Source organism: Buteo buteo, chromosome 7 (assembly GCF_964188355.1).
Source record: "Buteo buteo chromosome 7, bButBut1.hap1.1, whole genome shotgun sequence".
In the NCBI taxonomy this organism is placed as follows: Eukaryota; Metazoa; Chordata; class Aves; order Accipitriformes; family Accipitridae; genus Buteo; species Buteo buteo.
In genome coordinates, this window is record NC_134177.1 from 44370359 (window position 1) to 44397573 (window position 27215).

The 27215-nt window shown below is 62.0% G+C and overlaps 1 protein-coding gene across 1 annotated transcript; it reads right to left on the reverse strand.

The window, feature by feature from the left end:
- Positions 1–8531: 8531 nt before the first annotated feature.
- TBX2 (T-box transcription factor 2) lies at positions 8532–19321 on the reverse strand. The gene is made up of 7 exons (XM_075032965.1): positions 18315–19321; positions 17255–17522; positions 14584–14730; positions 13274–13350; positions 12991–13160; positions 11135–11748; positions 8532–10250 (listed from the first exon to the last, which is right to left on the reverse strand). The coding sequence occupies exons 1-7, from the start codon at positions 18677–18679 to the stop codon at positions 9804–9806; spliced, it is 2088 nt and encodes a 695-aa protein (XP_074889066.1). The 5' UTR covers positions 18680–19321; the 3' UTR covers positions 8532–9803.
- Positions 19322–27215: the final 7894 nt, after the last annotated feature.

Genomic DNA, 27215 nt, shown 5'->3' on the forward strand with positions numbered 1-27215 from the left:
AGAAATGGGAGACACGGAGGCCTGTCGCTGCCCGGCATCTAGCAGCGTTCAGCAGGCATGCACGGCACCAACAGGACAAAACCATTCCCTTCCCCAAAGCGCTCCAGGCTAAAACCCACAGTTCCCATGTTTTCTGGGCACGGACCACCTCTGCTGCTAAACTCTTAACTGAGCATCCTATAAAACCCTGCCAAGACACCCCGTTCCCTGCAGCGGCAGGCCACTGGCCAGCCGAGAGCAAGAGCCAACAGAGAGCAGAGCTGCCGGGGATGATCACCGCAGCCCCGCGGGGCTGGTGCCGATCCGGAGCGGAGCACATCGCCACGTACCCGCTGCTTAACGAGGGGAGACGTGAGGAGCACCCCCGGGCAACATCAGCTGAATCACTGCGCTAACAGAGCGACCAAAGCTTTAAATCAGGTTTGAAATAGCCAGGGACCTTGAATGGCTTTTTACCTATTAGATTTCTGCTCTCCCACCCATTAACCTTAATGGAAATGGTTCTGAGAAAAGCAAACCCAAAAAGCCACGGCTCCGCAGGGACGCAGCCGGGAGGGCTGAGCACCCACAGCAGCAGCTCAGAGCTCGTTGGAAAGAGTTTCTTCGCCCAGAGACTGCGCGGGACCCCTGCGAGGGGCTGCTCCTGGCATTAGGAACGCAGGAGGCCAGGAGAAGCACGGTTCTAATGAGATTTGTACTAATTCACGTGATTGTTTATAAGAACAACGCCGCGCTAAGCCTGTTAAGCCATTCTGGCTGGCCAGGGCTATCAGCACCCGGCTGGCCCGGCAAAGCCGCCGCTCAGCTGCGCACCCTCCAAAGCCTGAGGTTCGCCCAAAGAAGCCGGGCACAGATTTTGCCTAGGAGAACACAGCGTGCAGAGAGAAATCTCCATCATTTCTCCTAACCAGAGCCCTCAGAGCACCCTCAGAAAAAAAAATCTCACTCTGGTTTGATGAGGATGCCCTCCCTGCACAGCCCCAGGCTCTGTAACCCAGCAAAAGCAAGCGTTGCACCCGCACGTGCTCTGCAGGGCACATGCGGCTGGAAGAGCAAAGCAGGAGCAGCCCCAGGGCTTTTCTGCATCCCGCAGCTGCAAATCCACCATCATCTCTGGGCTTCTCACTTGGTTCTCAATCAAGAATTTACAGAACCAAAGGGCAGCTGAAGAAGCCCATGGGGTCAACCCACCCCAGTAACTCGCTCCCTGCCCCATGGGTCACAGCTTGCACAAAACGGTGGCTTCCCAGAGATGCGCCTGACTTTCCTCTCACCACCCTGATGGAGGAAACTGCTGTTGTGTGTTCCTTTCTTTTTTTTTTTTCCTCTTTTCTTAACTGGAAATCATCTGAGCCCTCCTTGCAATGGTCCCAGCAAAGTAAAAGGTTACCCCAGTAATCAGCCCTGTGGTGCCAAAGAGTCTGCACCAAATTCAGCTCTGGCCTCCCCGGCTCTGGGGGAAGCAGACATAAATACGGGTCTCTAATCTCAGACGTGCTCACTGATAATCTGCTCTGCAATTTGCAGATAGGATAGTCTGAGCACTCGCAGGCTCCAGGGACGCGCGGGGAGGGAGGACCCAGGTCCTCTCCGAGGGCTTGGTCTGGTCGTGCATCTTTCTTGCAAACCACCCACCGCACACGCGGCCACCAAGGTGCCCGGGCCTGATCCTGCACCCCGAGAAGTGGGAGTTTTGGCCTTGGATTTATGGCAGTCAGTTGGGAAATCATAAATAGTGCTTTCCCATTCCGGCGGCATCAAAAGCATTGCTGGGATCTCAAAGCAGCTGGATCTCACAGAGGGGAACAGCGAGATGGGGGGTGGTGGGACCCCCCCCAGTCCTGAAATGGGGTCCCAGCAAACCACGCCAGGTCACTGGGCAAGTGGGTGAGCTGCAAAAGCCACTTTTTTTGCCACCAGTATCCCAGGGTCAGGGTCCCTCTGACCACCCCCATCCAAGGGACCTGGCCCAGCAATAAAGAACCTGCCAGTGCTCCCCATTGTTGCTGTCCCCAGTGGGGGCTTGCTCAGCCCCTCTCTCACGGCCAGGGCAGCCTCGTGCCCTGGCCCACTCTTGACCAACACCAGTCACAACACTCACCAGTCACCCCAGTAAGAGAGACTTCTTCCCCTCTTCAATGAATGAGCCAAAAGGAGGAAATCATCCTCCTGTTCCCACGGTGGGGCACAGGGACAGGACCCCACCACCCACCTGGGGAAAGAGCAGGATTTCCCCTTGTGCCACCAAAGCGCAGCACGTGACAGTACGACAGCATGACAATTCTCTCAGGAAAACAGATTTCTGCGCACTTCTCCCCCCACCCCAGGAAAATGGGCATTTCATGCAGGGCCTCATGCAGGCGAAGGGCTCCGGCTGCCCGGTCTGTCAGCCTGAGGCTGGCCCTGACCCAGAGGGATGCATCTCTGCTTGAAAACAACAACTGGGAAAAAAACAGTCCAGCTGGGATAAAAATCCCTGCAAACGCTCCCTCTCGTGGAGGCTGATTCTCCCACTGTCTGGGAGACCAGGAGAGGTCTTGCCCCCAGAACTGTGCCAAGGCCGAGGGGTTCTGCAAGAATGAGGGGTCAGTGGGAGCTGGTGACACGCTCCCTCGCAGCACTGGGCACCAGTGGGGACCTCCGGCGTGAGCAGGGGAGAGCGGGTGTGCAATGGGGCAAGTTCAGGGCCGGCTGCACGGCCATACCCATTATTCAGCGATCCCAGACACTTCTGATACTTTAACACCCAAACCACCTTCCCTACACGCTGACACGGGGAGAAAGCACACATATTTTAGCACTTGAGGGAGCAGAGGGAAAGCTGGGGATACCTGTTAGTATTTACCTTGGCTGAACCCCGTTGTGTGCAATTTGTCTCTTTTAAAGCCATTTTGAGGGTGCCCCCAAGCCCTGCCATAGCGTGGGCAGGGAGGACAGCTCTCGAGCTGGAGCAGAGCAGGGACAACAGCATCGCAATGTCTCCACCAGCTCATTATTTCCCAGCCTGGGGAATTATTTCCCAAAAGTCTTTAACCAATTCCCCCCAACTGCATAGGATTTTGCACTGACAACACCTTTCTGCTGGGAACCGAGCCAAGATCTCCGCAAGGTCATTTTGCAAAGACAATTAGGTAGTCCCTCGACAGCGCTGTCTCATTTTAATTAGATCTTATTTCCAAAGAATTACCGAGCATGCCAGGCCCAAGGCTGAAGGCAAGGACCATTTACAGAAATCAATGGGAAGCAAAAGACAGATGTACCTGTGCTTATGTCACGGTTACAGCAATGCCAACTTGATGAGGGGAAGAAGCAGCCTCTCTCGCATGATTTCATCCCTTAATACTTCGGGCAATATAAAGCCCAGCATGCAGAAGACAGACCATCACTTCTGGCTGGTTTGTTGTGCTCAGGTGCCTCAGAGCAAGCGTCCCTTGTTTTCTGAGGGGGGTCTATAGGTGTAACACATACATTTTTGGCAGAACCTGCAAAGCTGGGGAATGGCACCACGCCCTTGTCAATGCACGGGACAGCTGCTCACACACGTACACGCAGGACACACGTATAGAAAAAGTGAACACGTACCCACACAACGGCCCTCAGCACGGTGCACCACGGCGGTACAGGGCTGCGCCAGGAGGGAACAGATGGACCAGAGACCGGGCACAACGTGGGGGGGTGGCTACTGCCACAGACCCCCCCCCCCCTTCTGCCGTCTGTGGAAAGCCAAACCCCCACGATCATTAGCAGTGCTGCAAGTACGGGCTGCTGTGCAGCTGCCTGCCCCTGCTGGAAATCTCCCGAGGAGCCCCAAAACCGGCTGGAACCCCCCCGAGGAGCCCCAAAACCGGCTGGAACCCCCCCGAGGAGCCCTCAACACTGGCTGGAACCCCCCCGAGGAGCCCTCAACACCGGCTGGAACCCCCCCCCGAGGAGCCCCTAAAACCGGCTGGAACCCCCCCCCCGAGGAGCCCCAAAACCGGCTGGAACTCCCCCCCCGAGGAGCCCCAAAACCGGCTGGAACCCCCCCCCGAGGAGCCCCAAAACCGGCTGGAACCCCCCCCCCGAGGAGCCCCAAAACCGGCTGGAACCCCCCCCCCCGAGGAGCCCCAAAACCGGCTGGAACCCCCCCCCCGAGGAGCCCCCAAAACCGGCTGGAACCCCCCCCCGAGGAGCCCCAAAACCGGCTGGAACCCCCCCCCCGAGGAGCCCCAAAACCGGCTGGACCCCCCCCCCCCGAGGAGCCCCAAAACCGGCTGGAACCCCCCCCCCGAGGAGCCCCCAAAACCGGCCGCCCCCTCGGGGAACCCCCCGACCCGCCACCGGCCGCCCCCCCCCGGGGCCGCTCCCGCGGCGCGGCACGACGGCGCCACCTGGCGGCCGAGCCTGGGGCAGCGCTGAGATGAGACGGGGCGGACGGCCCGACCCGACGGGGCGTTTCGGAGCCGAAGCACATCCCGGAGAAGAAAAAAAAACCCATTTGGTTGTTGGTTTTGTTTTTTTTTTTTTTCTCCAAAGCAAAAGCGGTGCTGCGCCGCCCGTTCCCCTTCGGCGGGGGACTAGGAGCGGTTTGGCCGCCCGAGGAGAGCAGCGGAGGGGACATTTGGGTGCCCCCCCAACCCACCCCCGGAGCCTCCGGCCCGCCCCGTCGGATGTCCCGAGCAGAGACCCGCCGGGGCGCGGCCGCGCCTCCTCCCTTCCCGGAGCGGCTCCGGGGAAGGGCTGGGAAAGGGCCCGGGCGGGCGCCGGGGGGCGCCGGGCTCGGCTCTCCCTCGCCGTCACCCGCCGCTGTAAACAACAGGAATAAACCGAGAGACTCCCCTTTCCCCTTTCCCACCCGGCCTTAGAGCAAAGGGGGAGCGAACGGTGCCTGCGGCTACGAACCAGCTTTGCATCAAAATAAACAGCTGCTTTTTTCCTTGAGCGTGTTTTTAACCACCGCCGGATCAAAGCGGCTCTGGGAACCTTGTGGCAGGGAACACCCTGGATGGCTGCTTCGTCCTTCCCGCACCCCCAGCCCGACCCGGGGCAAGGACCGAGCCGCCGCGGGGGTAACGGGCCAGAACCGGCTGTGGGGGGCAAAACAGCTTTTGGGACCCCGGTCCCCAGAAGAAGGACCCGGGCAGAGGCTCCGGGGCCTCCCCGGGGTGGGGGGGGAAGCCCTGGAACAGGCGAGGTGGGGGGGCTCACCCGAGCAGGCTGCTGCCGACACAAGCTGTACTCCACACCGGGGCTCCGGGGACGCTCCGTCGGGGCTCAGCCCCGCTACCGGGGCGGGGGGGGGGGGACCCATAGCAACCCCACACCGACCCCCCCACCCCCGCCCAGACTAACAGCAGCAGCGCAAAACGCGTCCGCCCCCAGCGCAGCCCCATAAATCCCGTCCGACCGCAGGTGCGGAGCCGCCCCCGCGGCTGCGCAGCCCACTCCCGGCGCGCAGGTGCGGGGGGATGCGCAGGTGCGGGGGGATGCGCAGGTGCGCAGCGTTAAGGGATGCCTGTTCGAAGGGGGGGAAGAAGCGGGATCCGCGGAGGTGCCTGGCGCTGCCCCCTTGTCTATTGATCCGCCATCGGGGCCGCAGACAGAGAGGCTTATTGAAACGTTCACGGGATCTGAGCCTAATTTTTTTTTTCCCTTTTAATGCAACATATATATTGAAGTTGCAGTAGAAAAATGCTAAACGTAGAGCTACAGGGCTCCTCGCAGCCCCTCAGGGGGGCCGCAACCGGGGGCTCGGTCCCGCTCCACCTTGTCCCGGGTGGGGAGAGCTGCCCGCCCCACCGGGGCTCCCTTTCCTCGACGGCCGCACGCCATGTTCACACCGTCGGGGCTGGCAAAGGGGCCCAAATGCTCCTTGAAATGCTCCAATGGGGGATTTGAACGTGTGTGGGGCACCGACAGGCGTTGGGGGTGGTTGGGGGGAGCTCCTGGTGCGGGGCAGGACCCCAGCACCACGGTGTGCCCACCTTCGCGGCATCGTCGTCGGGGTGCCGCCCCGCCTGCGTTTCCCCTGGGGCGTGCAGCGGTCAGCTCCTATAAACCCCACGCAGCAGTGCCAAAAAACCACTCCGTCCCCACCCTCCCCAGCAGCCAGGGACCGAGCGCGCCCAGCGAGGTTGCCACCACCTCCCTCGACCCTCCTGCCACGCTCCGGTGACCCGACGTGCTCGGGGAGCGCGCGGTGGCGCTGGGATAACGCGCGGGCACAGGGCCAGCAGCGGTGGCTCTGCAGGTTGGCTTGTCCCGCGAAGCCACCGCTGGGCCCTGCACGGGGACGGGAGTAGCAGCGGCGTCCGCCTTCCACAGAGCTGCGAGATGCTCCAGCCCGGGCCAGCGTTCCTGTTTACAAACACTCACCCGTGGAACCGTTCCAGCAGCATTATTGTGCCGTACGGCGGCTCGGCGGCCAAGTTAGCCGGGGTTTGTCCACCAGGCCCACGAAACCCTCAGGGCAGAATGTTATTTTTAGTGTCTAGCCAAGCACTTTGTGCATTTAGCCAAAGAAATTCAAAAAGCAAACCACTAGCACTACTGAAATCTTTGATGTCTGGGGATCTCACTGTGTCGGTGACAGGGCACCAGCGTTACCTGCTGGTTAAACACCAGTGCCTTCCACCAGACGGAAGTCACCGGAGCACCCAGTATTTTATTTTTGTGACCCGACAGTGACCACAGCACCCAGCATGGCCAAGCCAGGTTTTGTCGGGTGCATCGCAGGGTGCAGGGCAGCAACGCCATGGAGGGGGACTGTGCCGAGTGTGCCCCCGTGGTGCCTCCCAGTGCCTTTTTGTAGCTAAGGAAAATAATCCCAGCACACTGCGTGACTAACAGATAGCTGCTCGCAGAGCTGTTTGAACAGGGTTTCTCAGAGCCTGGGTTCGGCCACGACAGGCCTGGAGCAGCTCAGCTCCCGCAGAAATGCCCTACTTGCCCGTACCCCGGGGCTGCGGGGGGGGTCAGGCATGGTGCCTTTGGGCACCATCCCTCCAGGTCACCGGCATGAACCCACGCTCCGCAAGGAACATTTTTCGCTCCCCGGTGAGCGACGAGTGGCTTTGTGCTCAGTGGGCAGGTTGGGATGCCCTGCCAGCACCAGCACTCGGCCCCCGAGGAGGAAGCCACGTTTAAATCTTCACTGTCCCTCGGACCGGGCCAGACGGCGTCGCCGTCCCTGACCCCCACCGGGATGGCAGGAACCCGGCACGAGGCTCCTCTGGTGCTGGCAGCACCATCACTATCTCCCCGCTCTGCCTGCCCCAGCGTGGCTGGCAGGGTGGTGGAAAGGGCCAGGGGACCCCCCCCACTGGCACACGCCGTGCCCCCTCCCTCCCGCTAAAAATAGAATCCGTTAAATTGTTATTCATCCGGAGTGATGTTTATTTGGAAATAATCCTGCGAGCCTAATTTTAGTAACTACGCTTCCCTCCTCCTGGTTAAGCCCTTCCCACCCTGCCGGTCCCCCCCCCCAGAAACGGCCCCGCTCCTCTCCATAAGGCACAACGGCTCCTCTCCCGCCGTCGGGGGACAGCAGCCCCGGCATCCCCCCGCAAACTCTGCCGCCGCGGCGGGTGGGCTGGAGGCGAGGGGAACCCTACAGCCCCCCCCTTTCCTCCGGGGAGCGTTAGGGCTGGAATTTGGGGGAACCCGACGAGGAACCGCGACCGCTCCCGCCCCGCCCCGTCGGGGCCGGGAGGCGGCGGCGGGTGCTCGGCGGCACCAGCAGAGGGCGCCCTTCGCCCGGCGCTGCGCCCGACGGGGCCGCTCTCTCCCGCCCCCCCCCGCCTTCCCGCCCCCGCCCGCCATCGGGGTCATAAATCTCCCCCGGAGCGGGAGAAGGGTAATTGGTGAGGAAAAGGGCTGTTTGCGTCCTCCTCGCCCGCCGCCCGCAACCCCCCGAGCGGCTCCGGGTGCGGAACGAGGCCGCGGGGGGGGGAGATGTGGGGACACACAGCCCCGGGGCAGCCCCAGCCCCGACGGCACCGGCGTGCCCGGGTCACCCCCTCCTCATCCCCGACGGCGCGGTCCTGCCCCGGTCCCCCCTGCCCCATCCCGGGTCCTCCGTCCTCATCCCCGCCGGTACCGGTGTACCTGAGCATCCTCCCGTCCCCGCCGGTGCCGGTGAGCGTCCCCGCGTCCCCCCCCGGGGCGGAGGAGGAGGAGGAGGAGGAGGAGGAAGGGCAGGGGGAGAGCTTGTGGGGCGGGCGAAGGCCCTGAAGGCAGAAAAACCCCGACGGGCAGGGCCGCCGGCGGCTCCCCCTCCCCGGGAGTCCCCCCCACGGTGCGCTCCGATGGGCCCGGTGGTGGTTCACGTCGGGGGGGATGTTTTTCCCTCTTTCCCCGTCGAAGCCGCGGCCCGGCAGCGGACGGAGAGAGCACCCCGGAGCCGTTGGGGATCCGCGGCCCCGGAGCCGTCGGGGATATGCAACCCCGGAGCCGTCGGGGATCCGCAACCCCAGAGCTGTCGGGGACCCGCGGCCCCGGAGCCGTCGGGGATCGGCAGCCAGCCCAGCGCTGAGCACCTGCAGAGGAGCGCAGCCCCGACGGGGCGATGCGGCCGCGGGAATGAAAGAGGCGGGAGCCGGCAGGACTTCTCCGAGTAGGTTTTTGTTTGGGTTTTTTTTATTGAAAGATGTGAGAATTCATCAAAACTGAAACAGACAGATACCCGAGTAACCAGCACGTTGCAAATCATGTATCTTTTTTATTTTAAAACAAATATAGAGCACAGTCCTGTGATATTTAAATTTATTATACTTTTTTTTTTTGTTCTGGAGTGAAAAATAAAAACCTGAGGTTTATTCCTGCATTCTCTATACCCCGCACTGTAGCGATATTTTAGTTACGGTTTGGATTCATTTTTTTTTTCCTTGCAAAAGTCCGTTAAAGAATTGAACTCTTAAGTTTCAATGACTCCAAGAATTGTTTTACCGGTGGCACATGATTGTCCTAGAGAACAGGCGGGATAAACAATATTTTAAAACACAGTTAAAGAAACCGATATCTCCTTCAATCACAAAGAGCTAAATAGTTTTCATTTACAATATATATGTTCATGTAAAATGAAAAAAAAAAAAAACAAAAAACCAAAAAAAACTTAAATGCGATGAGTTAAACTCTAGATATTATGTACACACCAATGTACAACTCTGAATAAATTAATACCAATTTGCATATTCTGGGATCCTTATAGCTTATTTACACAAATTACCATTTATTTCATAAATATCTGCCCGGGTACCCACGGGGCTCCCCCCCGCCGTACCAGCTCTGCGTGGCAGCGGCGGCTGCCAAGGCGGTTCATTTCCCATGTTTCGTTTCTTTTTTTTTTTTTTTTTTCCTTAATTATTTTTTCCTTCCCCCCCTCCCCTTGCACAGATGAGTTTTTGGCCCCGCTCACCTTCCCGGAGCTGGGGCTCGGGCCGAGGTGGGGGCCGCCCCGTCCATCGGGTGCCTCTGAGCCGGCTCGTTGCCCCCCCCCCCCCCCCGCCCAGAGCTGCCCAGTGCCCGGAGTGGGGGAGCGGAGGGGCCGGGGGGGGGTCCACGGCCTCACTGGAGCGGGGGGAGCCGCTCCCAGCCCCACAGCTCGGGGAAGGAGGGGGACACGGGCAAGCCCTGCGCTCCCACCTCTTGCTCCTGACTCTGGGGCGATGGGTCCGCTCGGCTGGCGGGGCTCCATCCCTCCGCTCCGGCACCCCCGCTCCCCGTCTGCCCCCACCCCTGGCTCCGCAATAAATATTTATACTGTGCTGTACAAAATACCAGTGCTTCTCCGCCCCGCCGGGAGGGCTCGCTGCCCGCCCCGTCGGTCACTTGGGGGACTCCCTGCCGGGTGACAATTCCCGCTGGCTCTCCAGCCCGCTCACCAGTCTCTGGATGTTTTGCAGTTCGTTGAGGGACTCCTTCAGGGAGCCCTTGGGGGAGGCGGCGGGGCGCTGGCTGCCCCCCTTGTGCAGGGGAACCTCGGGAAGGGGGCTGGATTCCCGGCTGCTGCCGGCCTTGGAGCCTTCGGAGCCGGGGTTGAGGCTGGCGGGCAGGCCGGTGGTCAGCAGGTTGGTGCTGGGTGGGATGGTGACCGGGAGCTGGTAGGGGCTGAAGCGCAGGCGGGGACGGCTGCCGCCCAGGAAGGGATTGCGGGAAAGCGGCCCAGCAGCCGCCGCGCTGGTGGCCGGCATGGCCGAAGCGGCCGCCGCGGCCGCCGCCATGTAGGTGTAAGGGTAGGGGAAGAGTCCGCCGAAGGTGGGCATCGGGATTCCCTGCAGAGAGAGAGAGAGAGAGGGGTGAGAGCCGCGACGATGCTCTGCTGCGTCCCCCCCTCCTGCCTTGCCCCTCGAGTTGCGTCCCCTTGAGAACACCGAGGCAATGCTGGGACACCCGGGTGTTGTCCTAAAAAATCCAGCGTGGGGATATCCCTGTGGGATGGGCTGAGGGAGGGGGTACAGCTGGGGAGCCCCATCTGCCCCGCACCGACCCGGGCTGGTGCTGCTGGGCACAAACCCCAAACCGGGCCCTGCCCGGGGGTACGGCACTGCGGGGTCGTGCCCCGTCTCTGCCCCCGTGCGTGCGCTGGGTGTCCCCGTCTGCGCAGCGTCGCGGAACTTGACCCACGTTGAAACACATTGTTAAGTAGGATCGATAAATTAGGGGAGTTCGAAGACATCTTTACGCATTTCACGATAGGGGCTGGGAAAGGCAACACAAGCGCAAGTGTTGTGGGAGCCGTTTGGGGGCTGGCAGGGAGATGGGGGGGGGGGCTCCTGGTTGGGGACGGCCAGGTCAGGCAGGACCACGGCTCCTCACTCTGCCCCTGCCTATGGGGGAGCCGTATCAGCTGCAAAAAAAAATAATAAAAAAATCGAGATTCCTCCTCAAACCAGCCCTGAGGCCAACCTTCGACACGTCCCCCACGTCCTGCCTGTGCCTCACCAGGCGGCACGTCAAGGGAGCGTCACCCCCTCGTCCCCACGGGCTGCTCCTGACCCTGCGAGACCTGCACCGTCCCGACTCTGGGGGGGACGATGCCAGCCAGGACCTGCCCCGTGCCCCCAAAGCACTCCGTTCGGTCAAGGAGAGGAGGGCCCAGCGCCCGGCCACGCAGCAGGGATGGGGATGGGGATACGGGGTGGGCGCGGGGGCTTACCTGAGAGGCCAGCATGTGCTGGGAGAGGTGGAACGGGAAGGGGGTGGCCGTTCCCGCCGTGCCCGGGGCGGACGAGAGGGCTCCATTCTCCAGGCTTCCCCCGCCGGTCACCGAGGCCAGCAAGTGTCCCATGCCCATGGCGGAGAAGGCGCCGGGGGCCATGGCGAACTGTCCCGGGTGGATGAAGAGGGGCTGCCCGGCGCCCAGGGGGCTGAAGAACTGCTGCCCGTGGAGGCCGGAGAGTGCCAGGCTCTGCAGGTGCCCGGCGCTCAGGTGTGGGGGGCTGTCCGTGTGCACCATCAGCGGGGCGAAGGCCTCCTTGCCCAGCCCGCCGCCCTCCGCGTCCTTCTTGCCCGGGTCCGGCTCTTTCCTCCGTCCTTCCACCTTGTCCTTCTCCAGGCCCCGTGTGCCGAACAGACCCTCGCCGGGACCCTCCCGGGGGGACGCGCCATCCTTGGCCTTCTCCGGGCTGCGCCTTTCCTTGCTCCGCTCCTCCGGGCACCGGGGGCTGCTGCGGGGCGTCGCGTCCTCCCCGCCGGGGCTGGCCGCCGCCGCCGGCCGTTCCTCGGGCGCCTTCTCCACCTCCGCATCGCTGTCGGCCCCCGGCTTCTCCTCTGCAAGGGGACGGAGGGGCAGAGGGTCAGAGCAGAAGCCCCCAGGGGAGGCGAGGAGCGGGTCGCTCGCGAGAGCCCCGGCGTCGGGGAGAGGTTGCGGTGGCAAAGTCCCGATCGTTATTAATGGGAGAAACTCCTGTCGGGGGGCAGGAATGGGCCCTCGTGCCGCGGTCGCTCTGGGGAAAGGGGATTAACAACAGCAGCCCTGTTGCTCTGCCAAACAGGAAAAACATGTTTGATGGAGGACCAAAATCTATTACGGCATCGCTCTGGTTAGCTGCAAACTCAAAGCGGGCCGCGGAGCGGGGGATGAAGAGGGCGCGGGCGGGTGGACAGCGCTGGAGGAAATGGTCCTGTATATATTTAATTACATGGAGCTGATCGACAGCGCGCCGTGGATTTATTCCAAATGTGCAGGTTGAGGCAGGTTAAAGAGGCGGTTTGAAGGCAAGAAGTGTGGTACCGTCTTTCCTAAAAGGGGCTTTAATTTAAAAAACCCATCGAGCGCTCAGAGGAAGAAGGGGGATGAGAGGCGAGGGGATGGCGAGGGCGAGGGGAGCAGAAGCCCTGCCCGCCCGGCTCCCGCTAAACGAAAAAAACATTTTGGTGCGGGTTAGGTGAAGCTCTGCAGGCTGGGGCAAATATTCGGGGAAGCCTTTGAAAGAGGAGAGGGGTGTAATAAACCCTCCCACCAGCTCGGGGCGGGGGGGTTGCAGTTTTGATGAAGGTTTGCAGGGAATCGGGCTGGTGGAAAGTTTAAAGAGCAGATTGGTAGTGCGGCAAGACACAACCCAGCATCTAAAAACTGCAACGTGGGAACTGCTAGTTTATTTTCATTTACTAGCTTGAAGCCCTGGAGTTACAACATTTTTTCCCCCTTTCCAGTGTATTAATTCTTTTTTTTTTTTTTTTCCCCAGGGGAACGCAAGCTAGCCATGAAAGGCAGGGCGCACACCACCGAGGAGCCAGGCAAACGTGCCTAGCACACCGGCTGCCTCGCCATTTCTTCTTGTTTACGCTTAACGTATAAACAGGAAAACGTCGCAACCCATGAATGCCATTCGCGTTTGCTCTGTTCTTGCCCTTTCAACCCTCGGGCTCCTTCGTGCCCATCCCCAGGGAAAAAGAAAAACCCTGGTGGTTTGCCTCTCTGCCCCCCCAAAGAAACCGGCACCCACCGGCCCTGAGGGAGCAGAAACCCCGACATTTGGAGAAATTTGGGAACCGGGCCTCTTCCTTTACCTCTGCCGCTGCCCTTGAGGCGCAGGGGGCTGGGGAGGGCACCCACGGGCGAGTGGAGGGCGTCGCGCACGGCCGAGGGCTCGCAGGACGAGGCGTCCGACTCGCCGCCGTCGCGGTCGGGCTTGCAGGGCTCTTCATACATCCGCAGGGACGGCAGCGAGAGCTGCTTCCTAACGGGGCGAGAGGTGACGTCGGGCAGCAGCCGGCCTTCCGCGGCCGCGGAGCGCTGATTGCGCGGGGGCCCGACACGGAGAAAAGGGGTGGGGGGGGGAACAGCCCTTACCTCTTCTCCCGCCGGCCATTGCCCGTGTCCCGAAAGCCCTTGGCGAAGGGGTTGTTATCGATTTTCAGCTGGGTGATCTGCGGGGAAAGAGGGAGAAAGGAGGAGGCGTGAAGCCTTGCCCAATCCCCCCCCCCGCCAAGGCCGCCGTCGGGGAGCCCGGGGTGCGCTGCGCAGGCTGCGAAACGCGCCGCGGCCCCGCTTTAACACACCGCATGCTTTATTAAAAATGATGCTGAGGTTTGGGCTTGAATTATTAATAGGGTCTTAATGATAGGAAGTTATTTTTCACGGCCCCCCGGAGGGAAGATGGCGACTGAGCCGCGCGGCGCTGGTTAAAAGCTATTCTTATCCCTCCCCGCCACCGGCTTCTGGGGCCGGCGACATTAGGGCGCTCAATAATGCATGGCTCTGCAATACGGCCCCGAGAGAGGGGGCTCGGGAAAAAGGCACCGCTCCGACCCCTCGCCCGGCCGCCCCGGCCCGCGGCAGCCCCCTCCCGCTGCCGCCCGACGGGGCCCACCGGCCGGCGGCTGCCCCGCTCAGCTTGCGGCGGGCTAGCAGACAAAGTGCTCTTTAATCGATTGTGACTCTTCGCCATAAACTTTACGAGGGAAACAAGCCCACCAGGACCCTCAGACGGAGCTGTCAATTAGCATCAGCAGCCAGGGGTGGAGGTGGGGGTCAGCTTTTGGGTTAAAACACACACGCATCCACACATAACCCTTGGAGGGGGCCGGCGGAGGCTCTCCGCTCCCCACTGAGCTCCCCTGGCTCTGCCGCTCGCAGGGCAACGCTCGCTAAATCACGAAAGCAACTAAAATTAGCTTCTCTGGGTCTATTTTTTCGGCTCTTCCCGAGCCCAGGGCACCTTCTGCGTGAGGCTGCCCCGGCCGCGGCACTGCTCTCTGCAGCCTGGGCCCGCAGCAGAGGCTCCCACGGCCCGGGAAAGGTGCAATGAAGTCCAAGAGGAAATTATTAATAGTAATAATAGAAACGCTAATAACAGCATTAGTATTAGCAATACCAACAGCAATACCAAGAGCAACAGCAATAACAGCAGCAGTACGAAGGGTGCCTCATGCTCTGAGGGCTTGGGGCTTAACCTTCCTCCTGTTGCCGCCTTTTTGGTCACTCTCCCCAAAAACGTCCTCGGGCGCGCACGCATACGCAAATCCACGCTACTAAGGGGTAAGGGATGGGAGAGGGGTGAGAGCAGGGGTAGGTGCAGGGACGAGGGGTAGGGAATGGGCAGGGGCAGGGGCAGGGCAGGAGGGGAGGGCAGGGAGAGGGCAGGGGCTGCCCGACCGTACCTTGTCGTTCTGGTAGGCAGTGACGGCGATGAAGTCGGTCTCGGGGAACACGTAGGTGCGGAAGGTGCTGTAGGGCAGCTTGAGGATGTCGTTGGCCCGGACTATGTGGAACCTGGGTTGGTACTTGTGCATGGAGTTCAGGATGGTCTGGGTGGGCGAGAGAGCACAGCCCGCGGCTGCCGTCAGCCTCACGGTCCACGTTACGCGCGCATCTAGCTATCTCCCTAAAAAAAAAAAATCTCTTTTCTCCCGAAAACAACCCCCCCCAAAAAAAAAGATATACAAATTCACCGTGAGGAAGGAATGCCGGCGGATGCCAAAGAGGGAGATTTCTTTTTTTTTGTTGTTTATGCCATTGCACGATCTGCCCCCAAATAAGGAGGTCAGGGGAAGGCAGGCACAGCAGCATCTTTGCGGGTGTTAAGCACGGCAATAAAGCAGCAAGAGGGATCTCCCCGTTTTATTACAACCCTGCAAACGCGAGGCGAGTTTTCGACACGTTTCTCACCGCTTTTCCTATTTCCGTCCTTTAAAAAAAAATCAAACATACTCTACCTCACCACCACAAAAAAATAATGTTAAAAAGCCTCTCGATTTGTGTCGGTGGCGGCAGAAACCCGTGCCAGCCCCAGCCAGCTCCTGCGACGTGAAAGGAGCGTTTCACCATGAGCCATGTTAAATTTATGTCTCGGAGCAACGCTGCAGAAGGAACAGTCATTTTTTTTTTTTTTTTCCAACCAGGTGTCTGAAAGCCTCGCCAACACTCAAAGCCATTCTCTACCTACCCTCTCGGTTTTTTTTTCGCGTGTTGTTTTTGGTGTTTTTTTTTTCCCCCCCAAGAAAAAACCCAAATTCACCGCGATTTGACCGAGGATTTTCGGAAGCGGCTGAACCCCCCGAGCCGCGCCCCGGGGGCCGCTCCGACCCCCTGCCCGCACCCGCACCGCTTCCCTGCCCGATAGCGATTAAATAATTCCCCAACCTGCTGTGGTCGGGCTGAAATGCAGTATTCACCGCCCGGAATTGGTAGGGGAACGGCGAAAGCTTGAGTAATTATAGTCAAATAACGTCGGCCAAATGGCTAAATAATTATCACTTCATTTCGTTTTAGAAGGCAATAAAAAAAAATCCCCCTTTTTTTAACCCCAGCAATAATCACCTGCTGACGAACTGTCGGATCGCTATTATATTGATATCATCTAGACGGGATTTATTATGAAAATGGTGCAAAAAGTCTCATTCGGGCGTGCAATTCTGCATTCCTTTAAAAAAAAAAATAATCATCCCTCTCTGACCAGATGGGCACTGGCTAAACCCTCATCTCCCAGATTTAACACAGTCCGGATTTTGGACAACGACAAACACCAGAAATCTTTAATTGAAGGAGGCAAACCGTTAAAAAACGCTGAATCAAACTAGTTTTTTCCGCCAGTATCAAAAAAAAAAAAGGCTATTTTTTAGACTCCCTCTCTATCGATTTACCTTGCTGTCTATAAATAACCGTGCAATGTATTATTTAACAAAGACGCTGTTTCCTGCCTCCAGAGGAAAAAAAAAAAAAAAAAGAAAAGAAAAAAAAGAAAAAGAAAGAGAAAAGTTACCCGGGGAGCTGCTGAGCTGCTCTCCCCACCTGAGCGCCGTGTCCCGCGGCTGCCCCGCGGCTCTGCCGCCGCTCCGCCCGCCTCGGCTCCCCGCTAATTACCGTATCACCAACGCTGGACGATGAACTTTCCCTTTATCGCCCTAAATGCTTGTCCAGAGGCTAGAGATAGCTGGCTTGGCCGCTGTGATTTTTTTCTCTCTCTCCCCCCCCGCCCCCCTCCGTACATCCACGCAGGATCACGCTCCCCTCGCGTTCGGACCGTGCTTTCTGCGGATCTCTGCAAACTGCCAACACGCTTGGGTTTCTTTCTTTCTTTCTTTCTTTTTCTTTCTTTCTTTCTCTCTCTCTCTCCCCCTCTCCTCCTTTGTTTGGGTTCTTAGGGGTTTTTGGCTTTATTTTTTTTTTGTTTTGTTTTGTTTTACCTCCTTTAGCTGATGCAGATATGATCATTAGGGAAAGAAATACGGCCTTTCAGAAGCAGCCGGTGCGGAGCCGTGCCTCCCAACAGCTCCGCTCCCTGCTCCCGGCCACGGAAACCCAGCGCAGGTGCCGATACCTCCAGCTCCGCTCCCCCCCGGTCCGGCCCGGTCCGCCCCGTCGGGGCTGCCCCTCGCCGCATCCCCCGGCCTCGGCCCCGCACATCTACTCCTCCCCGCCGAATCCCGCTCCCCGCAGAGTTCCGAGGGCCGGGGAAAGGCAACAGGACAGGCCGAGGAGGCCGGGAGGGTCGGGGATACTGGAGCCAAGGGGAGCCTGAAGCTGCCCGCAGCCCAAATCTCCCCTTTCCCCCCCCCCCGGAGAGCGGGGAGCTGCCCCTCGGGGCCGGGCAGGAGCAGGGGCCGGGGGGCTGTGGGATCAGCCAGGCCACCGCAGGGCCCCGCAAGGCCCCGCCGGCCAGCCCGGCCCCGGAGGGGGGAGAAGCCGGTAAAACCCAGCGGCTCCCCCCGGTAGAGCAGAGCCGGGTAGCCCCGGCACCGGGCAAAGCCCACGCCTGCCCCCGGGGTCCCCGCTCGGGGTGGTGGGTGTCCCTGCTCGGGGGGCTCCGCTCTGCCCCGCAGCCTCACTTACAAAGCCGTGCTTGTCCGAGATGTTGTTGGTGAGCTTGAGCTTGTGAAAGGCAACAGGTTTGGCCATCCACTGCTCCCCCGTGGCCGGGCTGTCGGGGTGGATGTACATGCGCTTGGGCATCTCCGGGTCGGCCTTGCCGGCGACCATCCAGCGGGAGTTGTGGAACTTGTACCGGCAATCGTCGGCCGCCACTATATCCATCAGCAAAATATATTTGGCCTTCTTGTCCAGGCCGCTCACCCGCACCTTGAACGGGGGGAACATCCTCCTGCGGAGAGACCCAGAGCGCTACAGGGCTGCGCCCGCCCGCCCCGTCGCCGAACCCCCCGACGGCCGCGGCCCCGCCGACCCCCCGACGGCCGCGGCCCCGCCGAGCCGCTCCGCACCGCCCCGCTCCCGGGGCTGCCGCTCCGAAACCACCATCTTTTAGTTCAGCTTCACCGAGGATTTCCAGCCTTTCTCCCGTCCCGCCGCTTCTCACCCCGCTCTGCTGCACCCACCGGGGGCAGAAAGCCGGCCGGGGGTGTGGGGTGTGGCGAGGGGGCAAGCTCCAAAATCCCATGCCGGGAAATAAATAAGGGGTGAAAAAGCATCCCGGCTTTCACCCCGTTTTCCCTGCCCTCCGCCCAGCCGCTCCGCTCGCCCAGCACCCGGGCAGCCCCCGCCGCTGCCCTCCCCCCGGGACCGGGGGACACGGGGAGGACCGGGGACGACCCCCGGCCGCGGGGCAAGTTTGGCAGGAGGGAAGGGAAGCGGCGAAAAGCGGCGTAAACAAAATGCAGCGAGGGGTTCCGGGCGCTCAATTAGCGCGCCCAAATTTCATTTGGGAGCGCGCTCGGAAAAAAAGTAAGAATGGGGGGGGGGGGGGCAGCTCGGAGGGGCGGGGGGGGGGAATACCTCCGAAAAAACTCCAGGGATCGAAAGTCCCCGAGTTAATTCCTCGGGGCGGATTTGGCGAGCACCGGGGGGGGGAGCGGGATGAAACGGAGGGGCGAGGGCGCTGCGCGGCCGCGCAGGTGCGGGGCGGGTTCCGCGGGGCTGCGCGGAGCCGGGCTCTTACCTCCCGGATTTGGTGATCACCATCTCGGTGCCCAGCTTGTGAAACTGGTCCCAAAGCTCTTTGGCTTCCAGCGTTACTTTGGGGTCGTCTTCGACCTCCTCCTCGGGTTCCAGGCTCTTGAGCGAACGCAGATGGGCGGCTTGATGGTGATGTCCCAGGGCCGAGACGTGCAGCCCGGCCTCGGCCGCCCCGGCCAGCCCGGGGTCCGGCATGGGCTTTGCCAGCGCCGCCGGAGGCAGAGCCAGAGCGGGGAAAAAGGAAGGTTGGGCGGCTGCGAGGAAAGCGGACATGGGGAAGTCGGCCGGCCGGGGTGCGTGGAAGGGGTGGTAAGCCATGGCAGTCCCTGGGAAGGCTGGATCTCTCATCGGTGCATCCACAAATCCAGGAGAAAAAGAGGGATTCCCTTTACAAAAAATGCGCGTGTGGGTTGGTTTTTTTTGTTGGTTTGGTTGGTTTGGTTGTTTTTTTTTTTTCCCCTCTCCTGCCCAGCGAACTCGCTCGAGTCTCTGGAAGAGGAAGGAAAATCAACAACACACACACACAAGAAAAAAAAAAGCACACACACACACACAAAAAAGCCGAAAAACAGCGGAACTAGATCTGGAAAAAAAAAAAAAAAAAAAAAGAACAAGAAGAAAAAAAAAAAAAAAGAGGCAGTTCCCGGCTCCTGGGACTCCCGGTCTGCGGAGGGGAGACAAGTAGGTCCTTATTTTTTTGTTGTTGTTGTCGCAGCGAGGGAGAGCGAGCGAGGGAGAGAACCCTCCCGGTAAAGTCCTTCCCGGCACTAAAATAGAAACAAAAGCCGGCGCGGGGCTTGCGCGGAGCGGCCGCCCTGGCCCTCGCTCACACCCCCGCGGGCCCTGGCTGCGCCCCGGCCCGGCTGCGCGCTCCGCGGACGGCGCTGGGGCGAGGGCTGCTCATGGCTAAAGGAGCCGGAGTGGAAACGGTTAGATCTTGTCCTGATCTCTGTAAAACTGTGACTATCTCACATGTCCTTCCTGCTCTGATCCGCCCGCTAATGAGCCAAGCCCCCTTGATTGCTGATTTTACGCGTTTCAGACCAATTGTGGATCTGCATAGGCGTGGTTTTGACAGCTCCGGCCAAGCTCCGGGGCGCGGAGAGGGGGGGGGAAAGGGGGGGAGGCGGCGGAGGGAGGGAGGAAAGGAAGAAGGGAAAAAAAAAAAAAAAGAAAAAAAAAATAAAGAAGAAGGTGTCGGAAGCATCGGCAGTAAGAAAACATGTCAACAGAATAAAATATTAACCAATGACAGAGAAAAGTGCTCGAAATCCCACCCCCGGCTCCTTTCCGCATACCGGGTCAGCCCTGCCTGCGCCGCGGCCGGGGAGCGGCCGCCGCCGGTGCGGGGAGAAGCGCGGAGCCACCGCGGCGGAGCGGGGAGCGGTGCCCGGCTCCGCCCGGCCCGGAGCCCCGGGGGGACGGGATGAGGGGACGGGACGGGACGGGACGGGGGGGGGGCGAAGGGTCCCCCGCCGGTTTGTGCGGAGGAGGGGGGGGGAGAAGCCGGAGAAAAGGGGGGGGAGGTCGGCGGCTGCCGTCTTACGACAGATCCTGGCGGAGCGGATCGAGGTGGGGCGCGCCCCGCCCGCCGCTCCGCGTCCCGCCGCGCAACGCCGCGTAACCCCGACGGGGCGGTCGCCGGCAGCGCGGCCCGCCGGAGAGTTTGGCGGGGGTTGCGGCCGGCGGCGAAGGCCCCGAGTGGCGATTTCCAGCGCGGGTGAGTCGCTCCCTGCCGTCGCCCTCTTTCTCCCCCCCCCCCCAACCCTAACCCCAACCCCTCCTCCGCCCTGCCGGCAGCTGCCCCGACCGCGGGTGGGTGGGTGGGGGACGGTGGGGGTCTGCGCCCACGGCGGAGGCGCAGCCCCCGCCGTCGGGGGCCGTCGCGGCTGTGGCCGGCCGGAGGGGCTGTTTACCCGGGGAGGGGGGACACACGCCGGGGCTGTTTGCAGAGGGATTAGGGCCGGTCCCGCCGCGCCGGGGCCTGGGGGGGGGGAGTGGGGGGGGGGCGCGGTGGGTGTCCCCGCGGAGAGGTCGGTTTGGAGATCTGCGCTGATTAAGTGAGGGCCGCGGTGGCTGAAGAGGGCCCTGGCGCCAGGCGGCTGAGCCCTCACAATAAAGACCCGTCTCTTGTCACTTCATATTTACCCCCAAATCTTCAAAAAGCGCCCTGCCATCCTTCCAAGGCTCCTGCCCGCGCCGCCTCCTGCCCAGGCGGGGGGGGGGGAGAAGAGGGGGGGAAGACAACGACCCCCTCTTCTGCCCCCCCCCCCCCGGCCTGCCTCCCTCCGCCTGGCCGCATTTCGCGGTTCCCCACGCAGGGTGGGACGTGGGGACCCCCGGGTCCCCCCCCCTCCACCCCGACCTCTCCTCTTTATACCCCCCCGATCCGCTTTCTCCCGGTTCATCCTGCCGATGGCGAGCCCTGCCCGCTGCCCCCCCCCCCGGGTTGTTCCCGGAGGAGTTCCACAACCTGCCCGTGTCCCGCGGCAGGTTCACCTCTGCCTGCGCTGCCCGGCCCGACGGGGCGGACGCAGACCGGGTGTGTGTGTGTCCCCCCAACCCACCCCATCCCCGGGACTGTCCCGGGCGGCGGGGCCGGGAGGGAGGAGAAGGAGGAGGAGGAGGGGGGGGGGTGTCCCGCTGGCCATTGAACGGGGAGAGGGGACTGAAATTTAGACCCGATTTGGACTTTGCTTCCTCGCCGCTGCGGAAAAGTGCTGACGGTAGCTTTGGCTAAAAATGGGGCTTGCTTTTTTCTTTTTTTTAAATAAAATTCCCCCTCACAAAGCAAAACCGGAGCCTTTCATTGCCCCGGGGTGGCATCGCCCCACGCCGGGGGCGGCTCTCCCGCACCACCTCGCCCGCCGCTCCGTGGGGAGACGCGGGGACCGGCCCGTCGGGGCCCGGAGGCAGCCGGGGCCCCGGCGAGAAAAGCTCGTTTCTCCTCCGGTCCAGGGCCCGGGACCCCCCAGCCTTGCCCCCCCACCCCGCACCGCTGTAACGTCGCAAACGCCATCGCCTGCAGAATAAAACCGATCCAGAGCAGCTTTGTGTCCCCGACCCTCTGTGGCGGCGCTCGCCGATGGGGCTAACGGGGGTGGGGGGCTAACGGGGAGCCGGGCACCCACTTCCCGGGGCAGGTCCGGCCGCGACCCCCGGTGCGACGGGCGCGGAGCCGACCCGGGAGCCTGCGCCCATGGATGGGGCGGGCAGCTCCGTGCCCGCCACCGGGCGAAACCCGGCGTCGCCCCGTCCTCCCCGTCTGTGACCGGGCACTGGGCACGGAGAGATGAGCCAGAAGACCCGGAGAGGGTTTGGTTTTTTTTTTTCCTCCCGCCCCGAGGCCAGCCCTGCCCGGGGAATCGGGGACGAGAGGTGTCCCCTCACCGTGATTTTCCCAGGGAGGGTTTCCCCGCCTGCCCCGGGATGCTGCAAGTACTCGGGGCCACCGTGCCCGGCTCCCGGGAGCCGTCCTGGCCAGCGGTCCCCGGGCTGGGACGGGGACGGCCGGGCCGTCCCGGGGATCCGTCCCGGGGATCCGTCCCGGGGATCCGTCCCGGGGATCCATCCCGTCCCGTCCCGGTCGCCCCCCGCGCCCCACCCGCTCCGCGGCGCGGCCCCGCTCTCTCTTCCCCTTTCATCTCTGCCCATCTCCACTCATCATCCCTTTTCTATTTTTAGCCGGTAGACTTAGGCCTTGGCGCCAGGCCGTTTAAGACCTGTCAAAGTCCTTCATATTTCCCTCATGTCACATGGACCTTTCGCTCCCTTCCCCGCGCCATGCGAGGGCCGTAATTTGGATCTGTGAGCTGGTGAGCAAATGCAATTTGCTCTTCTCCATCGCTGTGTTGTCTCCGTGACCCCAGCCAGCAGGACGGCTGGTGTCCTGTCCGGGGCACTTACACAAATTGCGGCTGATTGATGAAAAATAACAATTCTCACAAGCAGCCGGGCCTCCGCCTTCCCCTCCTCCCGGCTCCACCGGCCTGCGGCGGCCCCGCACCCCGGGGAGCGCTTCCACCCCCCCCCGCCCCGACGGGGCTCCGCGGGGCGCACCGGCTCCGGGAGAAAGGGATTTTCCTTGTGCCGAGGGCGAACCGTCGGGCCCCCCCCCGTCGAGGGGACTCCTCCGGGAGTCGGGCGGGGAGCTCCCTCCCGGGAGGAGCCCTTTGGAGTGGCCCGATGGGTGCCGGGCTCCCCAGGGACTCGGCAGCTCCCTCCGGCCCCGGGGGTCGTCCGTTCCCCCCCTGCCCCGCATCGGCCCAGCTTGGCCGTGGGGCAAGCGGGGAGGGGGCGAGGGGCTGCCCCGCAGCCCCGACGGCTTCCTCGGCCCCATTTCACCTGGAGAAGGAAAAGAAACCCACGTGGAACGAAACCGCCCTCGTTTGCTCTCACCCACCCGGGGTGCCGCATCTCCCCTCACACCCCTCGGCGGGGTGGGAATCCCCTTACCCCCGGGGAGATCCCGGGAAAACGCCTCTTCCCCCCCCCTTACCCCCTCCTCGGGGCTCCGGTGCCCGTCGGGGGGGGGCCGGGGAGGGGCCGAGCTTCGCGGCAGCAGCTGCCCGGGATATGTCGGGCAGCGGGACCCGCCTGATGCACTTGAATCGACAGCGACCGAGAGAGATGCTCGACCCCGACAGCAGCCCCGGTGCCGCCGTCCTCCCTCCTCCCTCCTCCCGCTGCGCGGCCGCGGAACCTGCGCGCCCCGTCGAGGGGAAACCCGAGGAGCCAGCGCCGCCCCCCCCAGGGCCGCCCCCCTCTTCTTCTTCCCCGAGCTCCCCCTGCCCTCCGACTGTTTAGATTTCTCTCCGGTTTTAAAGAAAATATTTCCAGTAATCCAGATTTCTGGAAAATAACAACAGGCGGGGAGGCGCAGACACAAACGCCGCTGAAGTTTATCCAGAGTTTGAACGATTTATAAACACATTTCCCAGCCTGTTTGTCAGGGGCGGGAGGCGAGTGACCCCGGCCCGGCCGGGCGGCCCCTGCGCACCCGCGCTGGAGATTATATATATATGTATATATAAAAAAAAAAAATTTAAAAAAATATTTTTTTTTTTAATTGCGGAGCGCCCTCCCTGCGCGGGTGCGGAATGACACCCACCCCCCCCGGTCCTGTCCGGTTCGTCTCCCCCCCCCCCCTCGGTCCCGGTGCTGGCCGGCTCCCCACGTCGGGGCCCGGCTCCGCGCAAGCCCCGATCCCGCTGCCTTAAAAGGCGACGGGAGCCCCGACGGGGACGGAGCCGAGCGGGGGGGACCCGCGGTCTGAAACCCGAGCTGGCACCGGGGGGGCGGGCAGGGACGGGGATGGAGCAGAAGGGCGGTGGAGAAGCGTTGGGGGGGGGGGGGGAAGGAAGATCATGCAAATCCCTCTGTTTAAAAAACTTCCATTTGAGAAAGTGTGTCACATCCCGGCGCGGGCGCGTAATCCCCGGGTTAATGGCATTACCGCCGCCTCATCGCCGTCATGGGATGGGGCCGGGGGTGAGCAGCCCCCAGCCCCCCCCGCAACACCGCCACGCGTGACCACGGCTCAGCTTCCACGGGGAAACGGAGCCGTCGGGGCACCCCACGCCAGGACCCCGGCGGTCGGTGTGGGCTCTTCCCCAGGCCCCTCGATCCCCTCCCCAGCCTGGGCAAAGCAGCCCCCAGCTCCATGGGGGGGTCACCCAGCTCACCCAGCCCCTCAGCAAGGGGGGGCTGCACCTCCCGAAACCCCTTTCTCTCTGTTTGGGGCCAGGAGTTTGGCAGAAGTTACGGCATCAAAGGTAGGGGGGAGTGAAACACCCCGGGGTGGGGGGGTGAAAGAGCTGCTGGGGGCTTGCAATCTCGGCCTGGGTGCTCCAGGCGGGATCTGGGCACACGTTTGAAATCGCATCTAAAGCAGGATCTGACGCCGCTGTTCCCTGCGTCACGTGAGTTGTGGTTTTGGTCTAGGTTTGACTTTTAGGATTGCAGAAAATCACCATCTCGCCTTTATAGGAGAGTGCATTTCACTGCTGAGAGAATAAAAAGAGCCAGAATAAATCATGAGCTGGTCATGGGCAGGAATAACGCGTTCTTACTGCACCTGTCCAATTTGTGGGTGTTTCATCATGTACAAATTTGACGTACACCCAGCACTGCCCAGAAGGGCCAACTCTCATCGTTTTTATTCACGTTCCCTCAAAAACCCAGCACTCCTCTGAGCCGCTCTCTGCCAAAGGTGCACCAGGGCTCTGCAGACAGGACAGACCCTTCCCATCTTTTAACTTTTAAAATAAATCTGCAAACTCAAAACTGCCATGGGACGATGCCCCATCACGGCCCCAGCTCCAGCACCACGCCTGGTGAGGTGCCTGGGCACTTCTGCGCTGCCTTTCATTTTCTCGCCGCCCAGCTTTTTCCTCGCTTCTCTGTAGGTGCTGGGCTCTTGCACCGACCACCCCGGGGGATTTGGGGGGTCTCGGTACGGGCACGCAGCGAGCACGCCAAAACCTCCCGCCCTGAAGTGCCTCCTCTCCCATCTCCTCGCCCGTGTGCTCTCGGCAGCGCCGGCAGATTGCTCTCCAGGCGTGTTTTCCATGGATACCTCAACGGAGGCAGCACCAAATAACAAGTAAATAACAGCCCTGACGCCGGGCTGCCGGCACAAAGCAAGCAATTGCCCTTCATGCAGGTCACTAATCTCTTGACACACGGTCTTTGAGACCTGGGCCACGGGAAGGGAGGCTGAAAGGGAAGAAAAGATAGTGGGGACAATGGCAGGGCCGCCGGCCGGCTAATAACCCCTCTCCCGGCTTTGTCTGGGTGCGCTCAGCGCTACGCTGGGATCAATTCATCTCGGCAGAAAAAACCACGCTCCCGTACCGCAAAGGGGCCGGGGTCTGCCCCTGCCGTGGGTGCCCCGCGAGGATCCCGGCTCGCCGGGCCGAGCGCAGAGCTCGAGACGCTGGCAGGTACTAATAGCCCCCGTTTTGTAGCCGGCAGTAATTCCCTCCTGTGTTTGCCCCTCCACGCTGAAAACAAACCCTTCACTTGATCCGTTTGTCCTCTCCGGTTGCCATCTGTCTTCCATCCTTCAAATCTCACCTTAAAAACAGTGCCTCTTGAGCAAATCCTCCCCACCGTCCCCGCGCGCCGTCTCGCCCGGCGCAGGCCTGACACTACAAGCGCTCATTGAAGTGAAGGGGATTTGAGAGCGCGCAGGACACGGCGGGATTAAGGCCACAGATTGCGCTCCCCGGGCCGCACCGTGCCTTGCAGAGCAAAGCCCCAGCCCGCCGGCTCTGCCTGCCTGGTGCCGCCGGCCCCGAGCCCGGGGCTCTTCTGCTCCCTCCTCTCGGCTGCTTTTCCCTCGCGCCGGCGACGCCGGGCTCCGCCGCGCCGGCCGGCGCGTGGCCGCCGCCGTCCCTCTGCCCTCGGCGCGATGGAGGGAAGGGAACGCCTGAGCCGACCTCTCCGGATGCCTCCGGGTACCTTCCTCCGCCGACGGCAGCGGGAGAGGTCCCCTCCCGAGCCCCGGCGAGGAGGCGCGGGGCGTTTCGCGCGGGGGCTGCCGGGGGCTGCTGTTTGTACAGATGCGGCGGGTGCCGTCCCGCACCACCCAGAGGCAGCATCTGCGGGGCGGCCCCGGCCAAGCCCGTGAATCAAGCGGACATCAAAGCGCCGGCAGCGCAAGCGCTAACAACCCTGGCAGCCGGCTCGGAGCGGACAGTGCCTGCGCAGATGTTCGGCAGCAGCTTTTCTCAATTACAAAGAGCAGCAGAATTTACCAGAAAAGCCAGGGAAGGGAAGGAGTCTTGGCCGGTGGAGGGGCCGCAGCAAAAAGCCCACGTGTCCCTCTGCAGCTTCACGGGCCGGGTCAGACCAGCACCTCACCGCGTCCCTCCGGTTTAGCACCGGTATTACATTACCCCACGTTCCCCTGCAAACGCTTGCTGTGGGGGTCACCTGCTCCCATCCAAATCTTGGTCTTCTTTAGAAAGACCCCACCTTGCAGGGCTTCGTGGGCGTAGAGGAGAGCTCAGACATAACCGCATCTCATCCAAACCTTTGGAGCCGGTGAGATTCCTCCTGGAAAAGAAACCCACGTGATTTCAAAGCCAATCGCGTGACCTACGGCCGGGTGACGCTTGGTGTTTTTTGGGTGAGCCTGGCAAGGGCAGCCCTGATCCTGCCCAGCTCCCACCGCCGCTGTGAACTACCAGGAGCAGGAATCTCATGGTCCGGCCAGCTGCCCAGCTGGGACAACGGCATCACTCCCACATGACGGCTGGACTTTCCCCTTTCGACAGCAAAAGGCGCAAAATCCAATGTACCTCCAGAGGTGGCTGCAACGCAGACACCCTTCGCGTGGGAGGAGAGGCAGTGGGACGCGCCTGGTCCCCCTTGCCCGCCCCTCCCACGGAGGGATTCGGGGGAGAGGGTGCGAGGTGGGGTGGGGAGGCAGGGCACGGGGCCGGCTCTTCGCCCCGGGCTGCAGGTGCCGCTTCTGGTTTTCTGCTTGAACGAAGCCGCTGGTCTAAACGTGGCTTGTAACCTTCAGCCCCCAGCAAAGCCTTGCCAAAGTCCTTTCCCCAGGTTGTTCAAAAACGAACGCGCTCGCCCATCGTTTCCACCAGGGACTGTCGGGAACGGCACATCGCAGGGGCTGGTGAAACGCTGCGGTGCCGGGCCGGCGAAGCCCTCCTCGCTGGGGGACGCAGAGACGCTTGTGCTCCCTCCAAAACACGTCTGTGGGTCCCCGTGCCCCCGACCCCGAGGTGTGTTTAAGTGGAAACACTATGGGTTCTTCCCCCATCCTGCTTCCCACAGCGGGGAGCGGGAGCAGAGCCCCAGGAGCCGGCACTTCTCACCTTCCCAGAGAGGGGGCCGGAGGGAGAGGGGCTGAGGTGGG

Excerpts from the sequence above, each read along its gene's own strand:
- TBX2 (XM_075032965.1), bottom strand. The coding sequence starts at position 18,679 with ATGAGAGATCCAGCCTTCCCAGGGACTGCCATGGCTTACCACCCCTTC. Across the intron at positions 13,351-14,583 it reads CTGCCTACCAGAACGACAAG|ATCACCCAGCTGAAAATCGA; the intron begins GTACGGTCGGGC and ends CTTTCCCCGCAG. Across the intron at positions 13,161-13,273 it reads AATGGCCGGCGGGAGAAGAG|GAAGCAGCTCTCGCTGCCGT; the intron begins GTAAGGGCTGTT and ends TCGCCCCGTTAG.